At 37.9% G+C, this 25,419-nt stretch overlaps 2 protein-coding genes across 7 annotated transcripts in view; one reads left to right on the forward strand and one right to left on the reverse strand.

Annotated features, from left to right (window-relative positions):
• The window catches only part of SLC25A40 (solute carrier family 25 member 40), a 21,333-nt gene extending 14,320 nt beyond the window's left edge, over window positions 1-7,013 (reverse strand). The window contains exons 1-5 of the mRNA XM_065628117.1: window positions 6,947-7,013; window positions 5,354-5,457; window positions 3,307-3,366; window positions 2,084-2,190; window positions 79-146 (exon numbers count right to left, since the gene is read on the reverse strand). Coding sequence (XP_065484189.1) covers window positions 79-146; window positions 2,084-2,190; window positions 3,307-3,366; window positions 5,354-5,447 — 329 coding nt within the window. The 5' untranslated portion in view covers window positions 5,448-5,457; window positions 6,947-7,013. The remainder of the gene's footprint in view (window positions 1-78; window positions 147-2,083; window positions 2,191-3,306; window positions 3,367-5,353; window positions 5,458-6,946) is intronic.
• DBF4 (DBF4-CDC7 kinase regulatory subunit) lies at window positions 7,000-23,664 on the forward strand. 6 transcript variants are annotated; one of them, XM_065628113.1, is made up of 14 exons: window positions 7,000-7,082; window positions 7,214-7,307; window positions 9,752-9,927; window positions 11,953-12,147; window positions 13,378-13,428; window positions 13,974-14,043; window positions 14,188-14,264; window positions 15,770-15,800; window positions 16,066-16,108; window positions 18,074-18,205; window positions 18,437-18,547; window positions 20,800-20,914; window positions 21,249-21,373; window positions 22,604-23,664. In XM_065628113.1, the coding sequence occupies exons 2-14, from the start codon at window positions 7,262-7,264 to the stop codon at window positions 23,661-23,663; spliced, it is 2,232 nt and encodes a 743-aa protein (XP_065484185.1). In that variant the 5' UTR covers window positions 7,000-7,082; window positions 7,214-7,261; the 3' UTR covers window position 23,664. The 6 variants fall into 6 exon arrangements, with proteins under 6 accessions (XP_065484185.1, XP_065484186.1, XP_065484183.1 ...); XM_065628114.1 differs by having other exon boundaries at window positions 7,005-7,086; XM_065628111.1 differs by adding an exon at window positions 8,052-8,173 and having other exon boundaries at window positions 7,077-7,307.
• The last annotated feature ends 1,755 nt before the right edge of the window (window positions 23,665-25,419 follow it).

Below are 25,419 nucleotides of genomic sequence, written 5' to 3' on the forward strand. Positions count from 1 at the left end.
AATTTGTGTAAATAATGGAGTAAATTTTTAAACAGTAATTAATAACACGTTATCAAGAAAAAAGAACAATCAGCTTACAGTGTTGGGGGAAGTCCACTCCACAGAGATCTAATTCCTTCTATTTGAATAATTTTCACAAATGCATCCTAAAAATGCATTCAGGCAAAGAGCAATAATTAGCTACAAAGCTTTTGTACTCAGTGATATATTTTAGCTGGCAGAATACAAAATTAATGTATTAAAACAGTATGTTTCTAAAATGGCTTATCATTCTAAGATCCCAATTTTGTAATTGCTAACACCACCTATCATGCAAATAGTTCCACTGAGCTGGACAGAAAAATTTGTGTGTTTGAAATTAAGAATTTCCTTCCATTTTTAAAAGGACCCAAGCAGTAAGTTTTTATCAGTAACTGACAGCTCTATGATAAGTTATTTTCAGCAGAGGAGCAACTTGTGGAAATGTATTAAAATATTTTTAATACATAACAAAAATTCTAGGCATGAAACAGCAATTAACTCTCAATGATTCTTCAATACTTGCATTCTCTGACAACAATATGACAACATATGTGCAATGTATATACACTATACTATATATTTGGAAGCTTACAATTAATATCACAGCTGTCCCATATATTCCCAGACCACCGACAGCAGGGGAACATTAAACCTTGAAGATCATTCAACTGAAATCACAACCAAAAAGACAAACTCTCTAATATTAGGATACCTACTTTTCTTAAACATTTTGGGGAAAGGTTGAGATTTGATGGATGAGAATATGCTTAAGACCAGACGTTATCTCAGCGCCTCAAAAGATATAGAATCTGACAGATCAGAAAAAGGATTCACAGTAAGAAAAAGGCAAATAGCTCCAGAGGAGACAGCCTCGATGGACAGATCCACTGAGGTAAAAAGTTGCATGGTGAAAACAAAGACACAATTTATTAAAATAAGCCTAACTTGAAAAATGGAGCTCTGAGGGGGAGTCAAGAAACCCTAAAAGGTCCTGCCATGATTTGACAAAAAAGACACTGAAGAAGAAAAAAAAAAAAAAAAAAAAAGACAGAAAATGCCACACTAGTATTTTACGTTTTCTCCATATACACAGTGCATTTCCAACGAATTTCCAATACAGAAAGGTATATGTAAAAGGTTGGAGAAAGGATGTAACTAAATCCAGTGACTGAGCAGCATATTTATATACCTTACTAACTATAAGGGCAAATACTGCGAACATTTGTACAGTCCTATCACTGGAAACCTACAATGTCCACTACAATGTTCTTTACTGCACAGTTGTCCGGCACTGTTTTGTTTTGTTTTAAGGAAAGGAGATCCAATTACATGCTAATCATTCTTCTTTACCAATCACGTTTTCACAGCAAAAATGGGCATAAAATCATCACAATTAGAAAACTGACTTTCTAAAAATTGTATGTTGAAGTTAATGGAAAAATTCAAACTTATGACATTATTTTTTCTAAACAACAGTATAAAACTGCTCAAGAAACCTTTTGTATGAACATGTCATTCTTCTCAGATATTCAATTCTGAAAAATCCTTGATCATAAGTGTAATTTAATGGCAGAATCAAACAAAATCTTGATAAATGAAGCAGCACCACAGTGTCCAATAGCAAGACTGCTTCAAGTGTTGGGGTAAAATGCCAGTCCTACAAGTTTCAATGGATCCAGAACTTGACACATGAACTTAACTTTAAAATATTGTCTGCATTGTTAGTTCAGCTCAGGAGCATACTGGGAGATCTGTGGACAGAAGAGCTGTAAGCAGGTACAGAAAATCAGTACCAGCAATATAGCTCAGGTGGGGAAAATAACATCATAGAACCATTATCCTGTGAGGAGAGATGCACAGCTGTCCCCTTGTTCATCCTAAGGAAATAATACCTATTTTATTGTAGAAAGGAGAAAGTATAATTAATAAACTACAGTGTAACCACACAAACGCCCTTTCAAATTATAACAGATTCTACTAGAACTTGGAAAAAAACCAATAAAGTATGCTACTTAAAAATGTTTTCAATATACAGTTTTCTGTAAATGGAAAATGTTCTTACCAACATCCCTTTGAAATGCCCAGGTTTTTTATACCAAGCTTTGCTGTCCCCATTCTCACAAACACATATATGATCCATAAGGCCACTGGAGTATACAAAACACTTCCCTAATAAAATGGTGTATAAGAATAGCGTTAATGCTTGTAAGATTGTTCTTACTCAGCAGCAATTTCAAATTGGGTATAACAGCAACACAGATTTATCTCTGTTTAGACACAGAGCGGTAAAATAATGTTGGAAACTCAATGACAAATTACGTAACAGGAAAGAGGGAACAAATGTTTTCCTCAAAATGCCTAAGTGAGATTGCCTTCACAGGCTCCAGGAGACATATTTACATTACACTACCATCTGCTAAAGGCTAAAAGCTATATAAAACCTGAATGTCACTATTGTATGTAACTACATGAACATATTCCAGACTTTTACATCTTTTATTAAGTAGCCTCAGCATCCACATTGCAAGTGGAAGTATTATATCTTACGTTAGACTGTATTTATACTAGATCATCCTATCTACTTGTTTTTTATTTCCTCTATATCACATACTTTGAACCTGTTCGATAAAACATTATCGCCATTAGAAAAACATACTCCATGCTTCACATTTTCAGATTTCTGAAGGGTTTAGAATTTACTGAAAAAACAGGCTAGAAAGTACGAGTATTTTTCCTGATTTACAGCAAGTGTGACTGCAAAATTTAATCTCCATATACAAAACGGAACACCAGTCATCTCCTTTCCTTTTTCATTTATTAATTAAAACTAAATAGTAGGAAACATTGGTGTATCTTTGAATGTGCAATGTCTCAATCTATTTAGAACCCAAGTGAGAAGTGACTTACTGCTCTTTTACAAAAGATTCTGGAGAAGATTAACTTTGATATAGCATCCTGATCACATAAACCCTCTGATGAAATATTTGGTTTTTTATTAATAGTGGGGGTTTTTTTTAACTCAACTCAGTAATAGCTGTATTTTCTGCCACAATGAAAATACTAAGACAGACAGAAAAAAAGCCTGTTTAAAATGGTACGCATTTATGTTTGTTTTGATTTTTTTCCACTGTACATGTTCACTGGCACATTCTTTCGCTAGTAATTTCAGTATATATTGCTGGGTTCCTTTTTTTCCCCACACTTACACTGAAGAAACAAACACAACTGTTGTGAAACAAGCAAAAAGCAAACTGTGTCCTCCATTACACTTACACATTTATTTACCTTTGGAGAATGGATTGCTTTGGGCTTGCAGTCGAGTTTTGATAACATCAAGAGGAGTTACTAAAATGAAACAGAAGTAATTTAGAAACACCCTGCATGCCCTGAAAATGTAGAACTGTACAGACACCTTACCCTGAACTTGTACAACTCTTTTTTTTTTCCCCAGAGAGGAAAAAACAGACCCATTTTATAATGTTATCAAACAAAGGAAAAAGGGAGAACTACAAATCCTGTATGGTTTGCAAGTGACCATGTTATCTTTTCTAATTCCTAACAGTTGCACAGACAACAAATATTAGAGATACACAAACCTCATGCAAAAACCATTGTGTGATCTTGTCTGAAAGTGCTGGAACTTGTGCTATTTTGCCCTGCTGCCAACCTTTTATAAGTGGCATACCACAAGACATATGAGATCAGATTTTGTGCTCAAGCATGTAAAACATTACAGTATTTTTCATGTGTTTATTCTTTTTCAATAAACTGACTGTTATAGCTCTGTCCATAGGCAAGATCTAAAACTTTAGAGTTCTTGAAAAGTACATGAAGGTTTAAGTGAACATTTTATTGCTTCCACTCCAGCCCATACAGTTATTACAGGCCTAGACATCCTGAACACTACAGTGGCTGGTCAGCTGCACCAGCCTCTCTGGATTATATTGACTGAAGGTTTGATTCAGCTGCCTGCTTATAAGCTGCTAGTGCCACCTGAGTCTCTAAGGTATCCAAAACACCTATGCACTTTACAAAAATTACACAGGACCTACAACCTCGCTTACTAAGCAGCAGCTAGAGGCCAAGCCAAACACTCCAGCACGTGTCTCATTGAGCCCATTCCTACGCACTGGCAACTGGCTCACGCCTGAGCTCTCTGTTGATGCCAAGGTTGAAATACTTGGCTCATATCTCCCTAGCCAAACGCAGGGATCTCATTGCAACTCCTTCAGCTCAATTCAGTTGCTTAAAATCTGGCAACTAGTAGCATTTTAGCTGCTCACACATATTCTGCCTCGTCTCCCAGCTGCCACTTCAGAAAGGAGCCAGTCTCCTATACCTCTTGAGGTCTTGAATACCAACACCTGACAATGTACTAGAATCCTATGTACACGCAGTTGGAATCCATCTTAGGAATTCCACGGGTCTGATGTAGCTTTGCTTGCTACTTTACTTAACATCACAGGACACACATTATGAAGACATACTAAAATCACTATGGATTTGACAGGTTCCTGGTAAGATCCTATTTTGTAAAAATTTGGAAATTTTGTGGGGGAAAAAACAGTGCACAGAAAATCACACACTTCCCTGCAGCATAATCAGTGTTAAAAGTCAGAACCAAAAGGTAGTTTAAGCCAAAAAGTAACTGAAATATCAAGTATAAACTAATGAGCTTGGAGAGCTCCAAACGATACGAAGTGCTGAATCTAACCAACCAATTTGGGTATGCATGCGGAAGGAGGTCCTGAGCAAGATGACTGGATATGAAGCAGAAGATGAATTCCATAGACTATTCAGAAGTTTAAAAGCCTAACAAAAAGCTATCCTTAAAAGCAGCGTTTAGGGATGCACCCCTGCCCCCCAATAAAAGGCTTTGACGGTGTAAGACATCACAGCAGAATAAATTAATGTTACTACTGAAGTGGCCAGTCTTTCAGGATTTGTGCCTTGTACTCTAAAGCAAACTTTTATTTAAAATCTATTTATAAGCAGCAGGAAGTATGAAAATAATTTTTATTATTAATTTTGTTTCTTGCAGAAAGCAAGCAATTAATTACTACACCAAGAGGAAAAATACATAGAAATGAAAAGTTAATAAAAATTATTCTTATTTTTAGAAATGTTTAAAGATTATCAGGGACAGAAAAGATTGCAATCAACTACATTTGTTTAAATACAAAAAAAATGAGAAAACAATTAAAAAACATTCTTGTTGAAATACTAGTGGAAATTTATAAACCATATATACGCAGACATCATGCTGAGTCAAACTGAAGAGTAATCATTTTGGAAAGATTCTCTCTGTGGCAAGCTTGACAATTTGCCTTACCACATAATGATGTAATTATAGCTCCACAACAAGAGGCTATTGCTTGCTGAGTAACGGTGATTCCTTTTAAGTTGCTATCACCCATTTCAGCCATGGCTTTATTCCTGGAGAAGAAAAACGTGTCAAGGAACAGAAAAACATATTGCAACATTATGTTCAAAACTTGCAGAAAAATCAAAGGGAAAAATATTTTAAAATTTCATTAATACATTATGTATAAGCAGCAATAATGTAAATATTAGTTTTCTGCTTGTATACAAGCATCTCTGTATTTTTTTTGAAATTAGAATATTTCCACCATGTTTTATAAATAGTATAAGCTTTCTAAATGGCAATAAATCTTCCAAAACCTTCTTACATGAATTACAATGCTTATAGTTTTTGTAAGCCACATTAAATATTTAGTATGTATTACCTCTTGCTGCAACAGAGGGTTTAGGAACACCTAAATAATCTGTACAAATTCCCAGCCTGCGGCCCATAAACTGTAGTACAGCAGAATACTTCATCTAGCCCTCTTCTCGCTTCCATCACTCCTGTCAGAAAATCCAGAGGTCTCCAGGTTGATCCAACAGTCACGGCCCAGTAGTCATGACTATACACTGGCAAGCTCCTCATGTAATGAAAAGTGACTAACTGCTATTAATGCTACCATTAAATATTAATTCCTTGAACAAATCCTGCTGTATGGCTGCACAGGCAAGGTTACGATACCTTAGGAATGTACTCACAGTATCTAAAAATAAGGAGCTTAGATATTCCCAGTATCTGCAACTACCCAGGACAGGAGAAAATAATAAAAAAACTCCAGAACATAAAATCCCTAAATAAAGGCATATATTTCAAAATGCACATTGTGCATAAGTGCAGTTGTAATTTTATTAGGTTACACTGATGTAAGCCTTTTATTTGCTCTACGGGAACATTATGTTTCGCTGTTTCCACTGCTTTAAAAAAAAGAAAGATCAGCTGCATTAAGACAACACTCACCTCTCAGGTACTAACTACTAATTCGGGTGGTGGGGGTTTTTTTAATATATTTTTAAACAAAATTGCTTTCCAGAATAGCATATATAACCCGTTTATAAGCCGCGACCGAGTTGCGATGGCAGGAGGCCAAGCCCTCCGCAATAAAGACGTGGAGCATCCTCGGCCAGGCCCCTCAGCCGCCTGTCCCAGCACCGCCGCGGGCGGTCAGGCCGCGCCCCAGCCCGCCATCCCACCTGCCCTCGAACGGGGAACGCCCGGGGCAGGGCGGCTGGAGCGGGCGGTTGCTCCTCGAAGGCCTCCCCGACACCTTGCCGGGGCCGGGCGGAGAGACCCTCCCCCGGGCTTTCTGCTGAAGGGGGCGCCCAGCGGCCTGACCAGCCCCTGAGGCGCGGTGAGGGAGGGGGCTGTCGCCCCTCTCCCCGCCTCCCGCAGTAACGGCCGCTGATCGCCCGCCTGCCCCGGGACTCCTTTCGCTTCCGCCCTCCCCTGCACGGACCAGTCCCGTCTGCACGGACCAGCCCCGTCTGCCCGCGTCTCTCCCCGCCCCACAGCACCTCCCGCCGCGCTCGGCCCCCGCCCTTCGCGCGCCTGCCCGTGCCTTACCGCGTGCGCGCGGCGGGGCCGGCTGTTGGTGCAGCGCGGCCGTTGGTGGAGCGCGGCCCGCGGCGGCTCCGGGCGCCGCTCTGCGGCAGGAGGAGCGGGGCCCCGCGGCGGGCTGGGGCTGGCGGAGGCGGGAAAGGCGGGTGAGGAGACCCGCGCCGGCCCCAGCGGCTGCAGCGGAGAGCGCTGGGCGCCCGCGGGGGGGCGGGTGGCCGGGCTGCGGCTCGAAGCCGCTGGGGAAGTGGGGCTGGAGCTGCCGAACCCCTGCAGGTCTGCCGGCGGGAGGAGAGTGGGAGGAGGATGTGACTCCGCGGGAAGATGAAACCGAGCGCTGCGGAGGCCGCCGAGGAAGGAGCGCGTCCCCGTAAGCGGCGGGTGGCTGGGGGCGGCCCGGGGGCAGCTGGGGCTCGGGGGTTCGAGCGTTTCGTCCCGCCGGCGGAGCCGCTCTTTGCCGCGGCCCTGTCGCCGTGAGACCCCGCAGTCAGCCTGGCGCCCCGTGTGGGCTTCTTGCTTCGATCGGACCGCGGCTGAGCACGCCTGGGGCTGGCTTTGGTGGCGGTGGGCGGCTGAAATAGCCTTTGCGTGGTTTGGGGAGGTAAACGTACAGGTATGTAACCGAAAAGGTAGCTGGATAACTCGTTCTGCGTTACAAGATGCCCGCGATGCGCAGGAGCTGGTGGCTGTGTTGAGATTCACTAGGCCGCTCCGTGCAGACTGCTGCCCCCGGGCAGCCCTTTGCTGGCACCAGGAGCAGGCGCGGAGGGGCCACCGCAGCTCCCAGGCCCAGGGGATTGAAATGCTGTTGCTTTACAAGAGGGGCTCCTCGGTGTTACTGCAGTACTGCTGACTCACTCCGAGCTTTTTATTATCCTTAAGAAGTTTAATATGTGTTTTCCAATATTAATTCAAGTATTTTATGTGTTAATTTTTGAACTGCCTTGGCCATCACGTGTGTGCTGGGTCTAACACTGTATTTGATCCGTGGCCATCTGCAGAATTTCACTTACACGCCTGCTTATCATCCATCTTTTCTGTTAAGATTCCAAATCAGCTACACTGTCCTAAACCTCTGCATTTTCCTATTTCTCTAATTCTTTTGGTCTCCTAGATTCTACAAAGCTGACTGCTGTTCCTGCTTCTCTTACGTGTGTTCATAGCCATTACTTACAGAATCTTGCAGTATGAGTGGTGGTTCTGTGCCTTCTCCCATCCAAGACCACTTCAGGGAGGGTGAGAATACATAACATAGGGACTGTTTTGCATGTTGAATTTTTGTCTACAGAAGAAGCCTGCTCTCTTCCTGCAGTAGCTCTCATTGTTTTGAGAAGAGAAACAACTTCTCTTCTCCAGAAGAGAAACAACTAGGAGTAGGTTGTTAGTGAGGGAGAAAACAGAATGGGAAACTAACAATATTGCAAATTTTTGATGGTTCTGTCTCTGTCATTGGTTGTAAATGGATTCCTGTGGAAGTATGTGAGAACATAGAAGGTATAATTCCCTTCAGCTATGAATATTATTCTAGTTTCTAGCTACACCTAACTACAGGGACTTCATTAGTTGCATGTCACTTCCGTGCATTTAGGATCCCTCACAGTATTTGTCTTCCTTGTACTTGTCCAGGTTCTCCTAGAAACTGCGTCTTAGTATGGGTAACATTCTTTGGCAGAAAGCTGTGCAGGCTTGCCCTGTTGCACAGAGAATAAATGATTGTTTTTCTTTTTATACCTGACTCCTAGTTTTGTTTGGTGCCCCATAGCTCTTCTACTGGCTAGGCTGTTCAGCCATTCTCTTTATGTCCATCTTGATTTTGCATCTCTCTATTCTTTTTCCCCTAAATTATTTACTTTACAGACTGACGAAGTTTTAATCTACAAGGTTGTTCTTCATGCCGTTGGTCATTCTCGTTACTCTTTCAGAGGCTATATTTAAGAGGTAGCTGAGTCCTGCATTTATAAAATGACATAATAAAAATATCCATTTTCTTTTCTGTTTCTTAGCAATTTCTGATTTTTTTCCTTTTTTTATTACTAGTCAGTGTTGAGCTGATGCTCTCGTAGAACTCTACCACACTCCAAGATTTCTCTTGAGAAATGAGGCTTATTTTTCACCCAGACTGATTTTTTTTTTTTAATTTGGTTATTTAATCTAACACTTAGACCTAGGTGTATAGCTCCGTGCCGAGCATTGGGAAGGTTCGTCAGCAAAGTTTAATTGCTGTATGTCGTTCCTTAGTTTTAGAGTAAAGTTCACTGAGACATAAAGAGTGGTCGTAACTAGAATGGTTCTGAGCTTCAAACTTAGTTCTCCGGCATCTCAGGTGGGTGCTCAAAATGTAGATAAATAGTAGGGTCTAGGTAATTTATTTTTTGGTGTTTCCGCTACTTTTGACCACTTTTTGTTCTAATGAGTCTTTATGAATCCTTTTGGTTTCAGATGAATAAGAGAGAGACGGATTCTGTTCTCAAATGGTGTTCTTGTGATTATCAGTGACTGTGCAAGTGGTGTGTATATACTGTGATACAGTGATAGCAAACACTTGCCAAACTGGGGGAGAAAATTTATGGCCTTGTATAGCAACTGAAGTAAAAAGTTTCTTTTAGGATATTATTTTTAGAAACTTTAAAGAGCTGTATGTGGTATTACTATTAATGTCTCGGTTTTGACATTTTAAACATACAGGTATTTTTAAAAAAACTCATAAATTGTGCGGAAGTGACTTATCGATTTTCATAATTTAGGAATTTTTCTTTTTGAAAAGAAAAAAATCAATTCATAAAACACAGTCTTGTTTAAATTCCCTTTTTGCAGCGGATGGAATGCAAGCAAAACCAGAAAAGATAAGATCTCTGAAGAATGTGAAAACAGATACAGGAAAACCAGAGAGACTTAAATATAAGCCACTCACTGGGAAGGTGTTTTACCTCGATATTCCATCAAATGTGATCTCTGAAAAAATAGGAAAGGACCTCAAAGATCTAGGAGGGGTAAGTTAAGGAGCAGAAGCCTTTATGAAAGTAGAAGAAAATCTGTGCATGTGCAATTCCTTTTCTCTGTTATTTGTGTCAGTAACTTCAGTAAGTACTTTCTGCACAGAGTATGTTAATGAATATTTTTAATACTCTTATTTAAATAACAAATTTTGTGAGCATCTTAATACTTTTTTTTCCCCTTAATTCTTTCTTCTGTATGGAAGAAACACTTTGATACAAGCAAGTACAGGGTATTATAGTAACACACAAGCAATGCAATTACTTAGTCTGCTTCAAAGTTGAATGTTTAGAATTGGGTAGAGGAATCTTGGCAGTTAAAGTATTAAACACTCTTTAACCACAGAAGCAAAAAGGATCTGCTTAAATTGGTAGCTATTCTGAACGTTGCTTTGGCAATACTTTTCTGACCTCAGAGGAGTACTGAGCAGTTTTATGAAACTGATGCTTATAAATCAAGATGCTATCTGAAAATATAGTAGAGGCAAGAAGCAGCAGTAATATGGTTTCAAGTTAAATGTATCTCTTATATTTACCATTAAATGAGTGCAGGCTATCTTTTGTCTTTCTCTCTAAACCAGAATTTTAGAAATTCATATATGAAAGCTAAGCTTGCAAATCCAAGACTGAATGAAGTTTTTCTGTTTTATTCTGAGGAGTAGATGCCTAAATCTGTGGTGCCCACTGCCCTCCAGGTCAACTACTGTTCTCCTATGAGGACAGGCTGAGAGAGTTGGGGTTGTTCAGGCTGGAGGAGAGAAGGCTCCGGGGAGACCTTATTGTGGCCTTTCAGGACTTCAAAGAAAGTTTACTTACTAAGAAAGATGGAGACAGAATTTTTGAGCAGGGCCTGTTAAAACAGGACAAGGGGTGATGGTTTTAAGCTAAGGGAGGGGAGATTCAGGCTAGACATGAGGAAGACATTTTTTGCAATGAGGGTGGTGAAACACTGGCACAGGTTGCCCAGAGAGGTGGTAGATGCCCCATCCCTGGAGACATTCAAGGCCAGGCTGGATGGGGCTCTGAGCAACCTGATCGAGTTGAAGATGTCCCAGCTTATGGCGGGGGGTTGGAGTAGATGACCTTTGGAGGTCCCTTCCAACCCAAACTATTCTATCATTCTATTCTACCACATGTGTTTCTTCGTTACTTGTGTGGAGTGGACTCAAAAGTTCCTCTCTCTGAATGTCCCAATTCTGTAAAAGGTACATAGAGCAGAATTGGAAGGCACAGCTTCAAGCTCGTTGCCTGTGTGATTTTGTGCTTTCCATATTGATTAGTGGAGAAGAGGAAAATATTTTAAGCTATATAAACTGGCAAGAAGTAATCAGGCAAATAGAGTTAGTAGTCACATAGCAGTTGTTTACGAAAGGCTGAAGGAGCAAAACGGTAGAAAATAAGTATAGGGAAAACATAGTTTTTGTCTTGCTGAGTATGAAAATATTATGAATCTACTAAAGTCTTCTACGTTTTTGAGAAGTGTTATTCATAAACAGAGGTGTGAAACATTGTAAATATCCTGAAACTTTATTTTTTCTGCTGATTCTCAAATAACTCGGTGAATTTGTAGCTCCTTGAAAACTGTAAATTCCATTTGCGTACACTACCTTTAAGTTTAGCTGAACACTTCTATGAAGTTTGTGTTACACAAAATTATAAAAACTGTGGGGTTTTTAAATTATTCTGTTATTTCTCAGTGCAGTGTTTGTATTCTTCTATTTAGAAAGTATTACAGCTGGGTAGTTCAAAGAATGATAATAACAAAAACAAAGCAGAACTCTTCATTTCGCAGAGATTACAAAATTGAGAAATTGAAATTAGACTTTGTGACTGGTGAGATGCTACTACAGCTCAATTGTAATTGTCATCCAGATCTTTAGAAAATATCTGTTCATTAATTAAATGGTTTTGAATTTAATTATTATAGAAGTTTTTTCACTTTTCTTTAAAATATGCAATGTAAAATTGGGCTACTGATTTATTGTCCTGAAATAATTACTTACTTTATATTTTTATGTTTAGAGAGTGGAGAGTTTTCTTAGTAAAGATATCAGCTATCTGGTGTCTAATAAAAAGGAGGCAAAATTTGCACCATCTCTTGGTCAGATTTCTCCTGTTCCTAGCCCAGAATCTGCACGTAATGGAGGAAATAGTTCAGCTCATCCTAGCAACCAAAAAGATCGACATGATGGAAGTTCATTTAAGATTGTAGATACAGTAAGTTTCTTAGTAATAATACTGCGAATTTGGTATAATTGATGTGTTATGCTCTTAAAATTTTTCGCCTACTTCATTTCCTAAATATAGCAACAGTTCCTTGGGTGATTAAGGGTTTATTTTTAATGTGTATGTGGGGTTTTTATTGATGTTTTGTTGGTTTTGGGTTTTTTTTATACAGATCAAAAATACTTTTGAACTAGTTCAGGCTAACTTGTTAACAAACTTAGACTAATTAAGCAAAGTTTAAAAGACTAATTTAAAAAAGGAGCCTTTTCTGCAAATAAGCTAACTACACTAAAATCTAGTCTAATATAGTATGCCTCACTTATAATTTAATGTTGACATCGTTATGTTTTACAGCTTGATCAATATGGATAGGCTTGTGATGGAGTCTACTCGTTCTTGTGCCTTTAGCAACACAGTCTATTAATATCTGGCTGCTTTGATGTTAATGCAGACATCTATGGGTATCGGCATTAACATCACTCTTTGGTAGTATGTCAAGGAAATAATTAAATTCAAACATTATGAATAGTAAGTTTTTTTGAGCTCTTTCTTAGGCGATCACATTAATTACAACAGTATCTGAATTTGTGCAGATTGGTGTGACATTTCTTACATGGGCAAGACTTGCGTCCTTTCAAAATACAGTCGGCAGCAATTAGCCGTACTATATACATGGTACTTATTTAGAAACCTGACTGCGAGCAGTCTGTGGGCTGCTTTTTGCATTGCATAGGTGACATGACCTCATTTTGTGCATAACCTAGATAGGTAAAGGCATGTTCATTACTAACAAACAGCATGCAGTACAAGAGGAGATGCACTGGTGGTAGAAAAGATGGGGCTAAGGCAGAGGCTGTGATTATATTCATGACTATTAGCTTAATTTGGCACAAGTGGAGCTGATGAAACCTCATCTTTGGGCATGTGCCACTGGCTGCTTATTGCCACCATCTATGTTGTTCGAGCTCTAACGTTGCTTCAGCCATGCAGTGACCTGCTTTGACTGAAAACAACTACTTTTTTGGTTTTGTGGTTTGGTTTTTTCCCCTCAGACTGTATCAACTCTAACCTTGTGGGGAAGATGTGAATTATGAAAAATAGACGTGTGGTAAACAAAAGGAGATTATCATAAAACATGTATTTGTTAGCAACAGTGTAAATTGCCTTACTTTTTTAAAAATGAGTTCTAAACTTACTACAAACGTTTGTGTTTTAATATAGGTACGTATGAGCAGAGGAAAATCCTTAGTTGAAAAAGCAATCAAAGAGCAGGTAAGCAAAGTAGTCAACGAACTTGTGCTTGAAAAGCTTGAGTCTTACACTTTTCTAGAAAACAAACAGTAGTAAGAATGTTCTTAGTGGTTTAAGAGAGGAGTCCCTTGTGGAATGCTCAGGAAGAAGTTGAGGGATTGTTCTAAGTAAAACTGTCGGGTCACACTTTCTGGGTATTTCCTGAAGAATTAAAAGTCTGTACATTCTAGTGACCAGTATTATAATTTATCAGGATTGCTAATATAGCTAGCATTTGAGAGGTGCTTATGAAGTTAAAGCAAATGTATAAATTCACTGTTTTCAAATCTTAGTTACTATAAAATGTGACAATAGAGAACAGTTTTGGATTTATGAAAGGTAAAATACCATCTTTTGATGGTGACGTGCTGTGACACAGAGATGGAAAAGTTGAGGAAAGTGATAGTCTTTTGGCAAAGCATCTGCACTTTGATCTCAGCTTTCATATTCCATGTTTTAATATATTTGTAATTATATAATCTACCGTATATTGCTTTAAAATTATTAATAAAATTTATTGTTTGCAGGACTTAATCCCCTCTGGTAGTATACTATCCAATGCTTTGAGTTGGGGAGTGAAAATACTTCATATTGATGGTAAATATTTTTGTTTGATGAAGCCTAACTTGAACTTATAATATTCATTTGATTATTCTTTTGTTCAAAATACTGAAAGCAAACAATTACTTCAAACATACAAAAATAAACTCAGCTGAGTATAATTCTCCCTTTTTTTGACAGATGTTAAGAATTACATTGAACAAAAGAAAAGGGAGCTCTACCTAATCAAAAGAGCAGGCAGTTCTATTAAAGATGGGGTAAGTGGCTCTTTGCTGTTTGTGAAAATTATTTCATTAACCGAGAAAACACAAGTGTACTAAATGCTGCCTAATGTGAAGCTTACAGATTTTTTTTAATAGTCTTGCTCATATTCAGTTTTTCAGACCTGTATGTTTTATGAATTGATTTTAAAACCATCTTTGAAAAAGAGAAAGTATTAGCTGTATATTACAGCATTATTAAAAAATCAATTCTGTAGTAGCATTGATTAAATAATGTTTAGACCTCTGCTCTTGCGAAGAATATCTAGGAATTGTAAGTAATGAACTGTCTCAAATTTCCATTCTGCCTGCCTCAAAAATAGTAAATATAGTTTGGTTTTAGTATGACGTAGATTGTGGTTAAATTGCCTCGTATAATTTTCCCCATGACACAGTGATTAGGAACTGTTTCTTTTTGATGGACCATTTTGAAGAATCACAGTTACGTTTCCTGAAGAAGCTGTCTCTAGGGAATCAGTGTCAGTTGCTCAAGTCTGCATCTTTTCCATCTGAGTCTTTTAAAGAACTATCATAAAGCATCTTTGAGCTATTGGGCCAATAATGTGCAGTTGGCATGTGAAAATCCCTAATTCTCTGGATTTTTGTGTGTGATCCAGTTAGACATTGAAACTGTTTCAGCTGCTTGTGTGCTCTGTCTGCAGCTGCTCTGTAATTTAAATTAAATGTGAAGTTGTACAATTATCTAGTCTAGGCAGGGGTCTGTGATAAGTACATGAAAACATGCTATTTAGTACATGTTATGTTGTTTTGGAATGCAACATTGGCTAATTATTGAGACTACATGAAATCCTCTGCTAAATCATCGGTTTTAAAATACATAGTGTGAGTATCAGTGTTCATGGCTAGCAGGGTGGTGGGTTTTTGCAGGAAACATGAAGTGTGAGTTTGTACCCTTATCAGAATCAATTACAGCTAATAGCTGATGCTTGAATGTAGGGTTTACTCTTTTCTGAAGAGAAAATACTTGTATTAATTATAATCTTCATTGCTAAAACAAAACCAAAAATGCCTGTATAAATAAATTCAAATGAGAATAATTCTTTTGATTGGAGAACACTGCTGTCCGCAAATTTGGGTGGCATTTTACAGCTTGTGGTTAGTTAACGTTTATAAAGTGTTGTAAAAATAATATCTGTATTTTAGAATCAACTTTCAACCATGGCAAGGTATTTTAGGGGAGGAGAGAAAGTGAATAAATTTACCTGTGTGGGTTTTTGTTTTGGTTTTTGGAAAAATAAATTGAAAAATCTCAAGGAAAACATTTCCTTTGCAGTGTAGAATTAAATGTTTCTTTGGGAAACGTATTGCCATATTTCTGAAGTACTAATGAACTTAGTGTCTTACAAAATTTATTATGACTGTATATGAAGGCATGATTAACACAGGGAGACCCTCATAACTTAAAATTAGCTACAGCTGAATCTTAAAAGTAAAATGCAGAATGATACAGGGATTTTATATGTCCTCTTTTCTTTCAATAGGGAAAAGAAGTTACTGCTCAAAAGTCAAGAAGTAAGTGTTTCAACATTTGTAGAGGTTTTTGTTTTGCCTATGAATGCTTAAAAATGTGCTACAGTTCTCATCTGGTCAAGTGTGCTGCTATATGCTAATTTGGGTGTCTAAGAAAAGCATAGAAAAACTTCATGGAAGTCAAGGGTTTGTCAGTACATGTGCATAATGAGTTATAATGTCAACTTATTTACTCAGCTACTGGAGTAACTTGCTGAATGAAGAAAATTATTTCTCTCTTAATTTCCTTTTTATTCCCCTTGAGCAGGTAAACTGAAAAATCCATTTCTCAAGGTGGAAGATAGAAGTCGGTAAGTGTTCTCTTCATGCATTCAATAATGTGGTTTTCAAACTGAGTAGTTCAGAAACATTTAGTATGTCTTGAGGAAATGACCTTCAGATTTCAAGGTCCTTCAGCTTCCTGACTTTAGGTGCCAGGCATACTGTCCTCTTAAAATAAGATACAAAATTTTAATTTTTGTATGCTCTGAGTGGGTATCTGTGTTTAGTGGCTGAATGAGATTGAGCAGGTAATAGCAGAGTAGGGAATAGGTAGACAATAGATAATGGCAGTGGCAAGTTACTAGGTAGCTCCAGTTTGTAGATCCTGAGAGTGAGTTCTTTGGGTTACTTTCTGCCAAGGGCCATATGAATGAAAAGGAAACCTGGAGGCTCTGAACCTTGACATCCTGCAGCTCTGTGGCAAGGGACCTGGGGGTTTTGGTGGACAACAAGCTCAACATGAGTGAACAGTGAGCTGCCAACAGGATGCTGGGCTGCGTTAGCGAGGACATCACCAGCAGAGACAAAGTCATTATCCTGCTCTACTCAGCACTTGTCAGGTCATACCTGCAATACTGTGTTCAGTTTTGGTCCCTACTACGCAAAAAATATGTGGACAGGCTGGAGAGGGTCCAGAGAAGGGCCAGGAAGATGATCAAAGCATTGAGAAGCTGCCATGTGAGGAAAGGCTGAGAGAACTGGGCTTGTTCAGCCTTGAGAAAAGAAGGCTTAGGGGAGACCTCATCACCATGTTTCAGTATTTAAAGGGTGGCTACAAAGAAGATGGAGACTCTCTGGGGAGATTCCAATTAGACTCAAGAGGGAAATTTTTCTCTATGAGAACAATTCAGCCATTGGCATAATGTCCCCAGGGAAGTGAGGGATTCCCCAATATTAGACACTTTTAAGATTCAGCTGGGCAGGGTACTGGTCTGTCTTGTCTAGACTGTGCTTTTGCCACAGAAGGTTGGACCAGATCACCCTTCAAGTCCTTTCCAACCTGGTGTTCTATGACTCTATGATTGATTTTATGATCTTAAGTCCATATCCAATAGCCTAAAAGGCCAATAAAACTTTGTATACCAAATTCCAGTCCTGTAGTTCCAATTCAATAATATTCATCTTCTGGAGAGACCGTTTAGATGTAAGGAAATAAGTTGTTATAGAATTGTCATAGAATCATTTAGGTTGGAAAAGACTTTTAAGATCATAGAATCCAACTCTAAACGTAACACTGCCAGTCATCCCTTGAAATGAGGTTTAATTTCCTGTCCAATCATTTCTTTTTTTTAAAAAAAAAGCTATTAATCTGATTTCAGTATCCAGAGTAGCATGAAATCTGATACTTTCAGCCTCGAAAACTTTCACATATTTCTGGTCCTGTAATTGGTCAGACCTGGTTGTTTAAGGAAATACCAGTTTCCCAGAAGTTGAGAGAGCAATGAATTACAAAAAAGCACAGACCTGCGCAGTATGTTTTGTACGCTCCAAATTCTTTCACCTGATTTCTTTGACACTCCTGAATTTAAAAAAAAAAAAAAAAAAAAAAAAATCAAAATCTGGTCTTGCACTGTTATGTGACATGAGAATAGTGGGGAGAATTGGACAAACACAGTTCTAAGTATAAGAAATTTTCTAAGTATAAGAAATTCATATATAAATAATTTGACTTCTGAATGTAGCTTTTTACTAAACACCTAAAACACTTTTTAATGTATAACTTAATGTTCTTGAATGTGTAACTGTTTATGCAACATAAGTAGCAGTTCAGAAGCAGAATAAGATACTTATCTGTCCCTATTATGTTTTCCAGACTTGCTCTTTTTCTTCTGCCTGGGTAGCTTATAATTCTGGGATATTTATCTGCTTAGCATTCCGTATATGTTACATGTAAAAGAGAAATACTTCAATATTTTTACTTGACTGTAATTTGTGCTATAAGCTCCTTTTTTCCGTTTCTGATGGTTCTAATGCACTTCTTTTGTCTAAAACAGTCACTACCGACCATTTTATCTGCAGTTACCCAGTTTTCCAGTTCTGAACTACTGTGTTCCAAAACCGTATAGTCCCTTTGAGGTGGATAAGAAGTATCCTTCTGGTCAAAAGCAAGCTCAGCCTAAGCAAAGGTTTGTTAAAAACTTGTTATTGAGGTGTGGCTAGAGGACAGGGCAGTTCTCTAAAATAATTCTAACATAATTGTTTTCTAAAATAGTTGCTCTACTTCTAATTTTGTGTGATTTATAATACTAATAGCCATGTCTGATACGATGTGTTTGCTGCTCTGTAACTGTTGGTGTCTGTCTATCTTTCTGTACTGTCTTTATTCTGTCTTTAGTCCTTTTTTTTTGGACATACAGATGCATACATCCAAAAATGCAGCCTTCTCCTATCACTGTGGGTCAGCATAAGATATTTTTTTTCCTTTCTGCCACTGGTTTCTTCTTTGTCCTCCTCTTGGATGCCATCCAGTAAGTATTTTACAGGAAGTGGATTTCTTAAGGCTTCTTTGATATTTGTCAATATAATGCTAAAGTAGTCAGTTTAAAACGGTGCTACTCAGTCACAGTGCAAAATCATTGTTGGTAAAGAGTGCCCATTGTTGATAAAGTCTAATTTATAGAAATTAGACTCTGCAAATACTGCTTCAGCTCTTCAGTGATGGAAAGTGGATGATAACTGCCCAGCAGAATTGCAGCAAGTGTTTATATGATACGTTGTGTCATTCAGGCTCTATTTGAGTATTCCAGATGCAGTTAGGACTTTTGGCAAATCATTTTTATGATTTGAAATTACTTAGGAGTCTTAATTATCTGGGTTTTTTTGGTGAATCAAACTATTGTGTTGAATTTGTTCAGCCTAGCATATCTGGAGTATTAATGATTCTTTCATTGACTTCTAAAATTGATTCGCATAAATATCTTTAATCTCTCATATGAAAGGTAGCTTTGCTATGTGTGGGACTTTCTGTATCTAGTAACTTTGGCTGCTTCTCTGTCTGTGGGGTCTAAGACTTATTTAGATGTGATCCTTATTTTCTTTATAAACTAACTTCTCCACTGTTCAGGTTCTGTCCAGTCTTCACCATTATTATAGTGCTGGAGGTTTTCAGCTGATACTGCCATGATGAATTTTATATACATATATATATTTTTTTAATTGCAATGAAGGAAGCACTATGAAAAAGCAAAGCAAATATAATACAGCAGTAACCCTTGCAATAATAAGGCAATTTCTGATGGTTTGTCTTCAGAGGGGGCTAGAAAGGCCCATTTTTTTTAAAGCATTTAAAAAAAAAAAGGTAATATTATCTTCATTTATATGGATTAAGGAATATGATATATTAAAAATTTCAGGAGTTATGTTTGAATTAGTATTCCTATATAATCTTTCAGGTTGGCACATGCCAAAGAGCTGTTTAGGTGGGAGATTATTTCATACTTGCAGGTAAATGTGAGGAATGGTAGTTTCAGGAGAGAGAAAGGGGAGTGCTCCCTTATCTTTATCTGGGAGAAACGCTTGTTGAAGCTGAGCTGTTAATTCTGCTTGCTCCTGCATCAGGCAAGACCTGCAGACATGATTCCATCTTCAGATGATAAATGCTGTTGCTTATATCTGGCTTGAATGGTTCTCTGTGATATTTACAGTTTTAAAGAGGGAAGGTAAAAAAAAGCTTGTGTAATAGTAAAGTACAGTTAGGTGGGGCTTGTCCTGTGGAACCCAACAAATGCTGGGGCAGGCAATTTAGACTTGTTGATTAAAAGCAGTTGTTGAAAGCAGTGTACATGTATGGTGCTGGGCAACACATTGCTATGCTTTGTAAGTTAGAGATTTTTCAAGACAAGTTTTTTGATATAAAATCCTGAGCTTAGATCCATGCAGATACTTGGTAAAGTCTGTCAGAATGATTTGTGGCTGGACAGGGAGGTGGCACTGTTCCCCTGAAGTAAAAGGGAAGTGGATATGGATGGTTTTACTTTACCACTAGCATATCATCCTTAGGTAGTTTGATAGTGAATTGCAGCAAACAGTAGCTCTTCCCAGATGAGGACTCTGAAGGTCATGGGGCAGCTATTAAAAACCTCTTTGTGTTTTAATATCCATGAAGAACCTGAGGTTCATTTCCTTGGCTTTCCATTTAGCCTGTACCTAGAGAAACGATTGCATTTGATCAGCATATTCAAAAGCTATGTACAACCAACAAATAGGACTATTCTTTTACCAAAGAATGAGAGGTCATCTCTTAGACCAAGTGGTTTTGCTGCATGTTTTGTTGGCATCAAAAATACTGATAGTCGTTGAGATGTTAAAAGACTTCTTTTTTCTAGTTTTGATTTTATCAAACCTCCTTTTCTTTTATCAGCTCTGCACAGAGCTGGTATGTCCTTTGATTTGTCGAGTGAGATTTTTTTGTTTAGCAATTTTGCACTGTTTATTCTGAGTCAGTGATGGTAGTACCCCTGTACTAACCTGGACATTTTATGCTTACATATAGTTCTACTGGGTCTGCCTGTCTTGTTGCAGTAAATATTTTTTTTTAATTAATGAATAATTTTTCTCTTAGTTTTTCGCAAGTATTGAATAACAATGTAAATAGTTTGAGGGGAAAAAAACATATTTTTTCTTTTTCAATTAAGTGAATAAGAATGAACATGCTCTGAAAAACAAGTATAGAGCTCAGGTCCGTATTTGGCACTCATTAATATATCTTTTCTGTTAACAGAAACAAAATAAATATGGACAAGGATGGTGGAACTCCTGTTCAACTCCCTCAGAAGGACAAAAAAAAGAGAGGATATTGCGAATGTTGTGGGAAGAAATATGAAGATCTACAAACAGTATGTGAAATGTCAAGTATATAGTTTGATACAGTCATATTTCTTAAGTATGGTATCAACAATCATTTTTCCATGTTAATTTAATGTATTTTTTATCTTAAAAATTTTTTTAATATATCCCTAAAAAGCAGCAAGTGAGTATTTTTTTCCCTTACAGGTTTTAATTCTTGATTCCTGCCTCTATATATGATAAGCTGAAGGCACTAATAGTTCATGTGTCAGAGACACTGGTAATAAATCAACAATATTTACTTACTGCTTCATATCATACTGTTGACTTGTGTATTCGTATCTGTAGTATTAGATTTGTTTCATGTTTTTTCTTTAATTCCAGCATCTTGAAAGTGAACAGCACCGAAATTTTGCACAAAGCACACAGTATCAAGTTGTCGATGATATAATCTCCAAGTTTGTTTATGAGTTTGTTGAATATAAGGATGATGCAAAAAAAAAAAAAAGGTAAGTTACGTGTTCTAAATTTTAAAGACTCTGTGAGTTAAGACATAAAACATAAAGATACTTAGTTCTGAAATTCTGGATCTGGTACAGAATAAATTCATATTTTTCAGTCTGAAATAAATCACGCAAATCTGCAATGTAGTTGTAACCAGCAAACCAGTTCTATAAAGCAGAAATTAAAAACAAAAACAAAAACCCCAAACATTAAAAGTGTAGATGGCATCCCAGGAAAATGAGACTGAAAGGAATTACCAGAAGTTGTCCTCCTCATCCTTCAGCTTCAGAAAGCAAGATCTGCTGTACTAAAATATTGCTGACAGAAGGACGGCAACGTCTGGTCATCTTGCTCTAAAAACTTGCTGGCATTCTTAGTAAGAACAGCAAATGATATCTTCCGCAGTCAATCTGATCCCCTTACCAGTGGAAAAACTTCTTGTAGTCTAATCTAGATCGTCCTGTCTCTACTCTAAGCCTCCTGGCTTCTGTCCCACCTGTGCTGGACAGGGAAAGTAGATTTTCCTTTCTTGTTCATAGCTCAAAAGCTTAACTGAGAGAGAAGGACTTGTTTCATGTCTTGGACTGTAGGCACCAGCATCTTCATTACTTGGAACAGTAACTCAATTCAGGATTGCTGTGATTTATTTGTAAATAAGTCAGGAGATAAGGAATGAATTTCTCATTTATTTTTAAAAGAAGAAAGTATTGAAGAAATAAAGGTACTCCTAGTGAAACTGAAAGAAATTCAAATAGAGTCGAACAACTGGTAGCCTAGTGAAGGCAAGCCTTTATTCCTTTTGTGATTTCAAAATACTCAGTGGTTAGGTTCGAAATACTATGTCAAGAAAAGCATATATAATTATGCTAATTTTGTGTGTATGTAGCATAGAACATTGGTAAGTATTTATAGTCACTGCTTTGTATTCATTAACTACTTTTGTTCTTAATACCACTGTGAATTGCGATTTACTGAAATACTAGACTGCTTACTTCATGTATTTTTAAAATTTTATGAGCTGTAGAAATCAATAAGGAAACATCAACTTCAAATGTAAGGCACTCTGTTCCTATAGAAATAGTGTGTTTCTACCCTAAATATACCTTTGCTTTAAATGTAAAAACAAAACCCGCTTTGTCACTTTGATTGCTTTTCTAGAATCAATTGTATATAGAGTTATGTTACCCATGTCTCTTTCAAGCATTTGTTAATCATTTTAAACAATTCCATTGTAGGACAAAATGTAGTACAGGATGTTTTTCTCCTATTATTGGAAAGATAACTAGACCAGATGAGCTGAAAGAACGACTGAAAAAGCAACGCATTTCATTGAAAAGTTACTCGTGGAAGGACACCGCAATGCAGGCACTCAAACTGGATCTCCATCCTGCAGAAGTACAACCAAATTCTGTGCCAATACCTACCCCTGTTTATGGATCTGTCTGTTCAGGTCTTTGTCACCTCTCACAACCTTCAGAACTAAAAAGTAAGTTCAGAAATAATGATGAAAATTTAAAAACTGATTGCTCTTGTGTTGCAAACTTAAGAGAAACTGTTGTATCATCAAATTTCATACAACCACTCCCTCAGAAAGATGACAAAGCATACACAGAGAACTTGTCTCGACCTTATCAGCCATTCACTAAAGAAATACTGGAACCAGAAGTAAATAAAAAGAATCTACAGTGTTTTCAAGAAGGCATGTGTGCTTTATATTCACATACTCAGGTTACAGATTTTAGTGAAAAATACAAAAAGCCATCACAGACAAAACGAAAATTAAATAATGCAGTAGTTCTACCAGCAAAGTGTTTGAAAAAAACAGATACCAATCCTACATTAGTCAAGAAACATCGCGATTTATGTGATAATCATCAACAGATGCAGCACAATGTAGTTCTGGAGGCTGAGGGATCTGATACTGCTGTAAACAAAGAACTTAATGAATTGGCTGCCAGCAGCGCACACAGTTCACCATCTGGAAAGCTGCACAGAAAAGTGAAGGTTTACTTGGGAAGAAATAAAAGAGAAACCTGGAAACAGAGTATGGAGTTATGTGCAAAGTATACAGATGGACTGTCTGTTCCTGAAGAGAGAAGTTCTTGTAGCTCACCAGTGCAGGCCCTACTGGAATTACTTCAGACAAGTGACATAAACTCAGAATTTGGAGGTTTTTTGGGTTCCACTGAGATCAAAGGTTCAACTGGTGTAAAAGATATATGGGAAGGGCAGAATAGAAATGTTATGTGGTCATTGTTTTCCTCTTCATCCTCCTCCCCATTTTTTGGATTTTAATGCTGCTTTATTTAATTTAATGATTTTCAAATAAACTTGCAAATTTAAAATTTCATTCATGAAAACTTTTAATTGCTGTATTATATGTACAGGTGGTTTGATTTTCAAGTTTTTTAATGCAGTGCACTTGACAAAATAAGCTAATACTGTCTGTGCTTTCATTCTTGTTGCTTTGCTGTATGAACTGCTCAACATATTTCTGTGTTTCCTTTAAAACAGATCTCTTCATATCTACTCTATTCCAGCTTCTCCTCCTTATATTAATCTACACAAATGACAGCACACAAGCAAAAAACATAAGTATCCTTCCTTTTGCTATATTTTGGTTGCACATACTCACTTGCTTGTCTTCTGCAACTGAGACAAAATCAAATGAGAAAAGCCAAGTAAAGCTGAGGGACTGCTTCCAAGTCACAAACATCTTATGAACAAAGATACTTAGATCAACTGCAGAAAAAAAAAAAGCCAAAAAAAACCAAACAAAAAAACCCCACCAACAAAAACACACAAAAATCAGAGACAGAAAATAAGCCAAGATCTTGAGTTTATTTCTACAAGAAGATATGATCCTTTGATTAAAAAAAAAAATATTTGATATAAAAAGAAAACTTAGATTACCAGAACAAATCCAGATAGCTAACCTGGAACCAAGGAGCTGTGTGAACTACTGAACTCTCCAAGGGCCTGCACACAAACTGAAGTCTCTCTCCTCCGCTACGGCCTATTAGTAGTATTTGCCTTTGCAATACATAGATATGCTTCATGCTTCAGAACTTTCACAAATGATTTTCCAAATTAAAATAAACTTACCCCTCACACCGGGGACCTTTCTAGCACCGCCCCCCCGCAAGGATTTTGTATTCATAGTAGAAAGATTTCCTTGCTTGACACTTCAGACAGATTCAACATGTCTAAGGCATAACATTCTTCTGGTTCACTTTCACCCGAATAGAAAGAAAAGCATTAGAAAGTAAACAGAGGCTGCTCCATATGTTACGATGAATGACATTAAACTATCCCATGAAAGAAGGCTGCTGCCACTGGCAGCAGGGTCCAGGAGATGAAGCATTTCCTGAGGCAACTCAGGAAATGGAGAGTGACAAAATCTTGCACAAATCTCCTTCAATAGAACAACAAATGAGGTCTAGGATTCAAGAGCAATATACAAATGTAAAGCAGGCAAAGAAAACATCTGTAACATGAAACAAGAAAGTTCTCTATACCTTGTTCAGTAGGTATTTACTCTTCCGCAAAGCTACACAGGCACACAGGAACCAACAATCTCCCCAAATTTCGTGTTTCACTTCTACATCCTGCAGGCAATGTGGGGTTCCCCAGCACAGGTGGGATTCCATCCTCAGCAATACCTGGAAGAAACTGAGAATTCTACTCTGAGCTGGAGAAGGAGAGAGGCTTAATGGTCACCTGAACAGCTCTGAGAGACTGAGGGAAACAAAACCTGGGTCTGTTTTGATGAGGAGTATGACAGAGGAACTGTCAGAGAAATTGTTGATCTTCACATGGTGGCTCCTGGAATAATGGCAAAGGTCACGTTTTCGGTCCACTACAGCTAAACTTGTCACAACACTTAGTTTGACAGTCAATAAGGCATCCATGTAAATGGAAGATGCTTACCAGGGTCACATACATTCTCCTACAAAGTAAAATGTGCTAAAACAGAGGCCTGGGATTCCAAAAGCTGGTCGCGGTTCCTGGTCTTGTCTACGCTGCTGCGGCTGGCAGCGGGGTCCAGGAG

The sequence above is a fragment of the Caloenas nicobarica genome, chromosome 2, assembly GCF_036013445.1.
Source record: "Caloenas nicobarica isolate bCalNic1 chromosome 2, bCalNic1.hap1, whole genome shotgun sequence".
NCBI classification, from domain to species: domain Eukaryota; kingdom Metazoa; phylum Chordata; class Aves; order Columbiformes; family Columbidae; genus Caloenas; species Caloenas nicobarica.

Bases quoted from the DNA above. Each gene is read 5' to 3' on its own strand.
- DBF4 (XM_065628111.1), top strand. From the start codon at position 8,125: ATGAGTGGTGGTTCTGTGCCTTCTCCCATCCAAGACCACTTCAGGGAG. The intron at 9,928-11,952 runs GTAAGTTAAGGA...TTTTATGTTTAG, and splicing joins ACCTCAAAGATCTAGGAGGG to AGAGTGGAGAGTTTTCTTAG. The intron at 16,109-18,073 runs GTAAGTGTTCTC...TGTCTAAAACAG, and splicing joins AAGGTGGAAGATAGAAGTCG to TCACTACCGACCATTTTATC.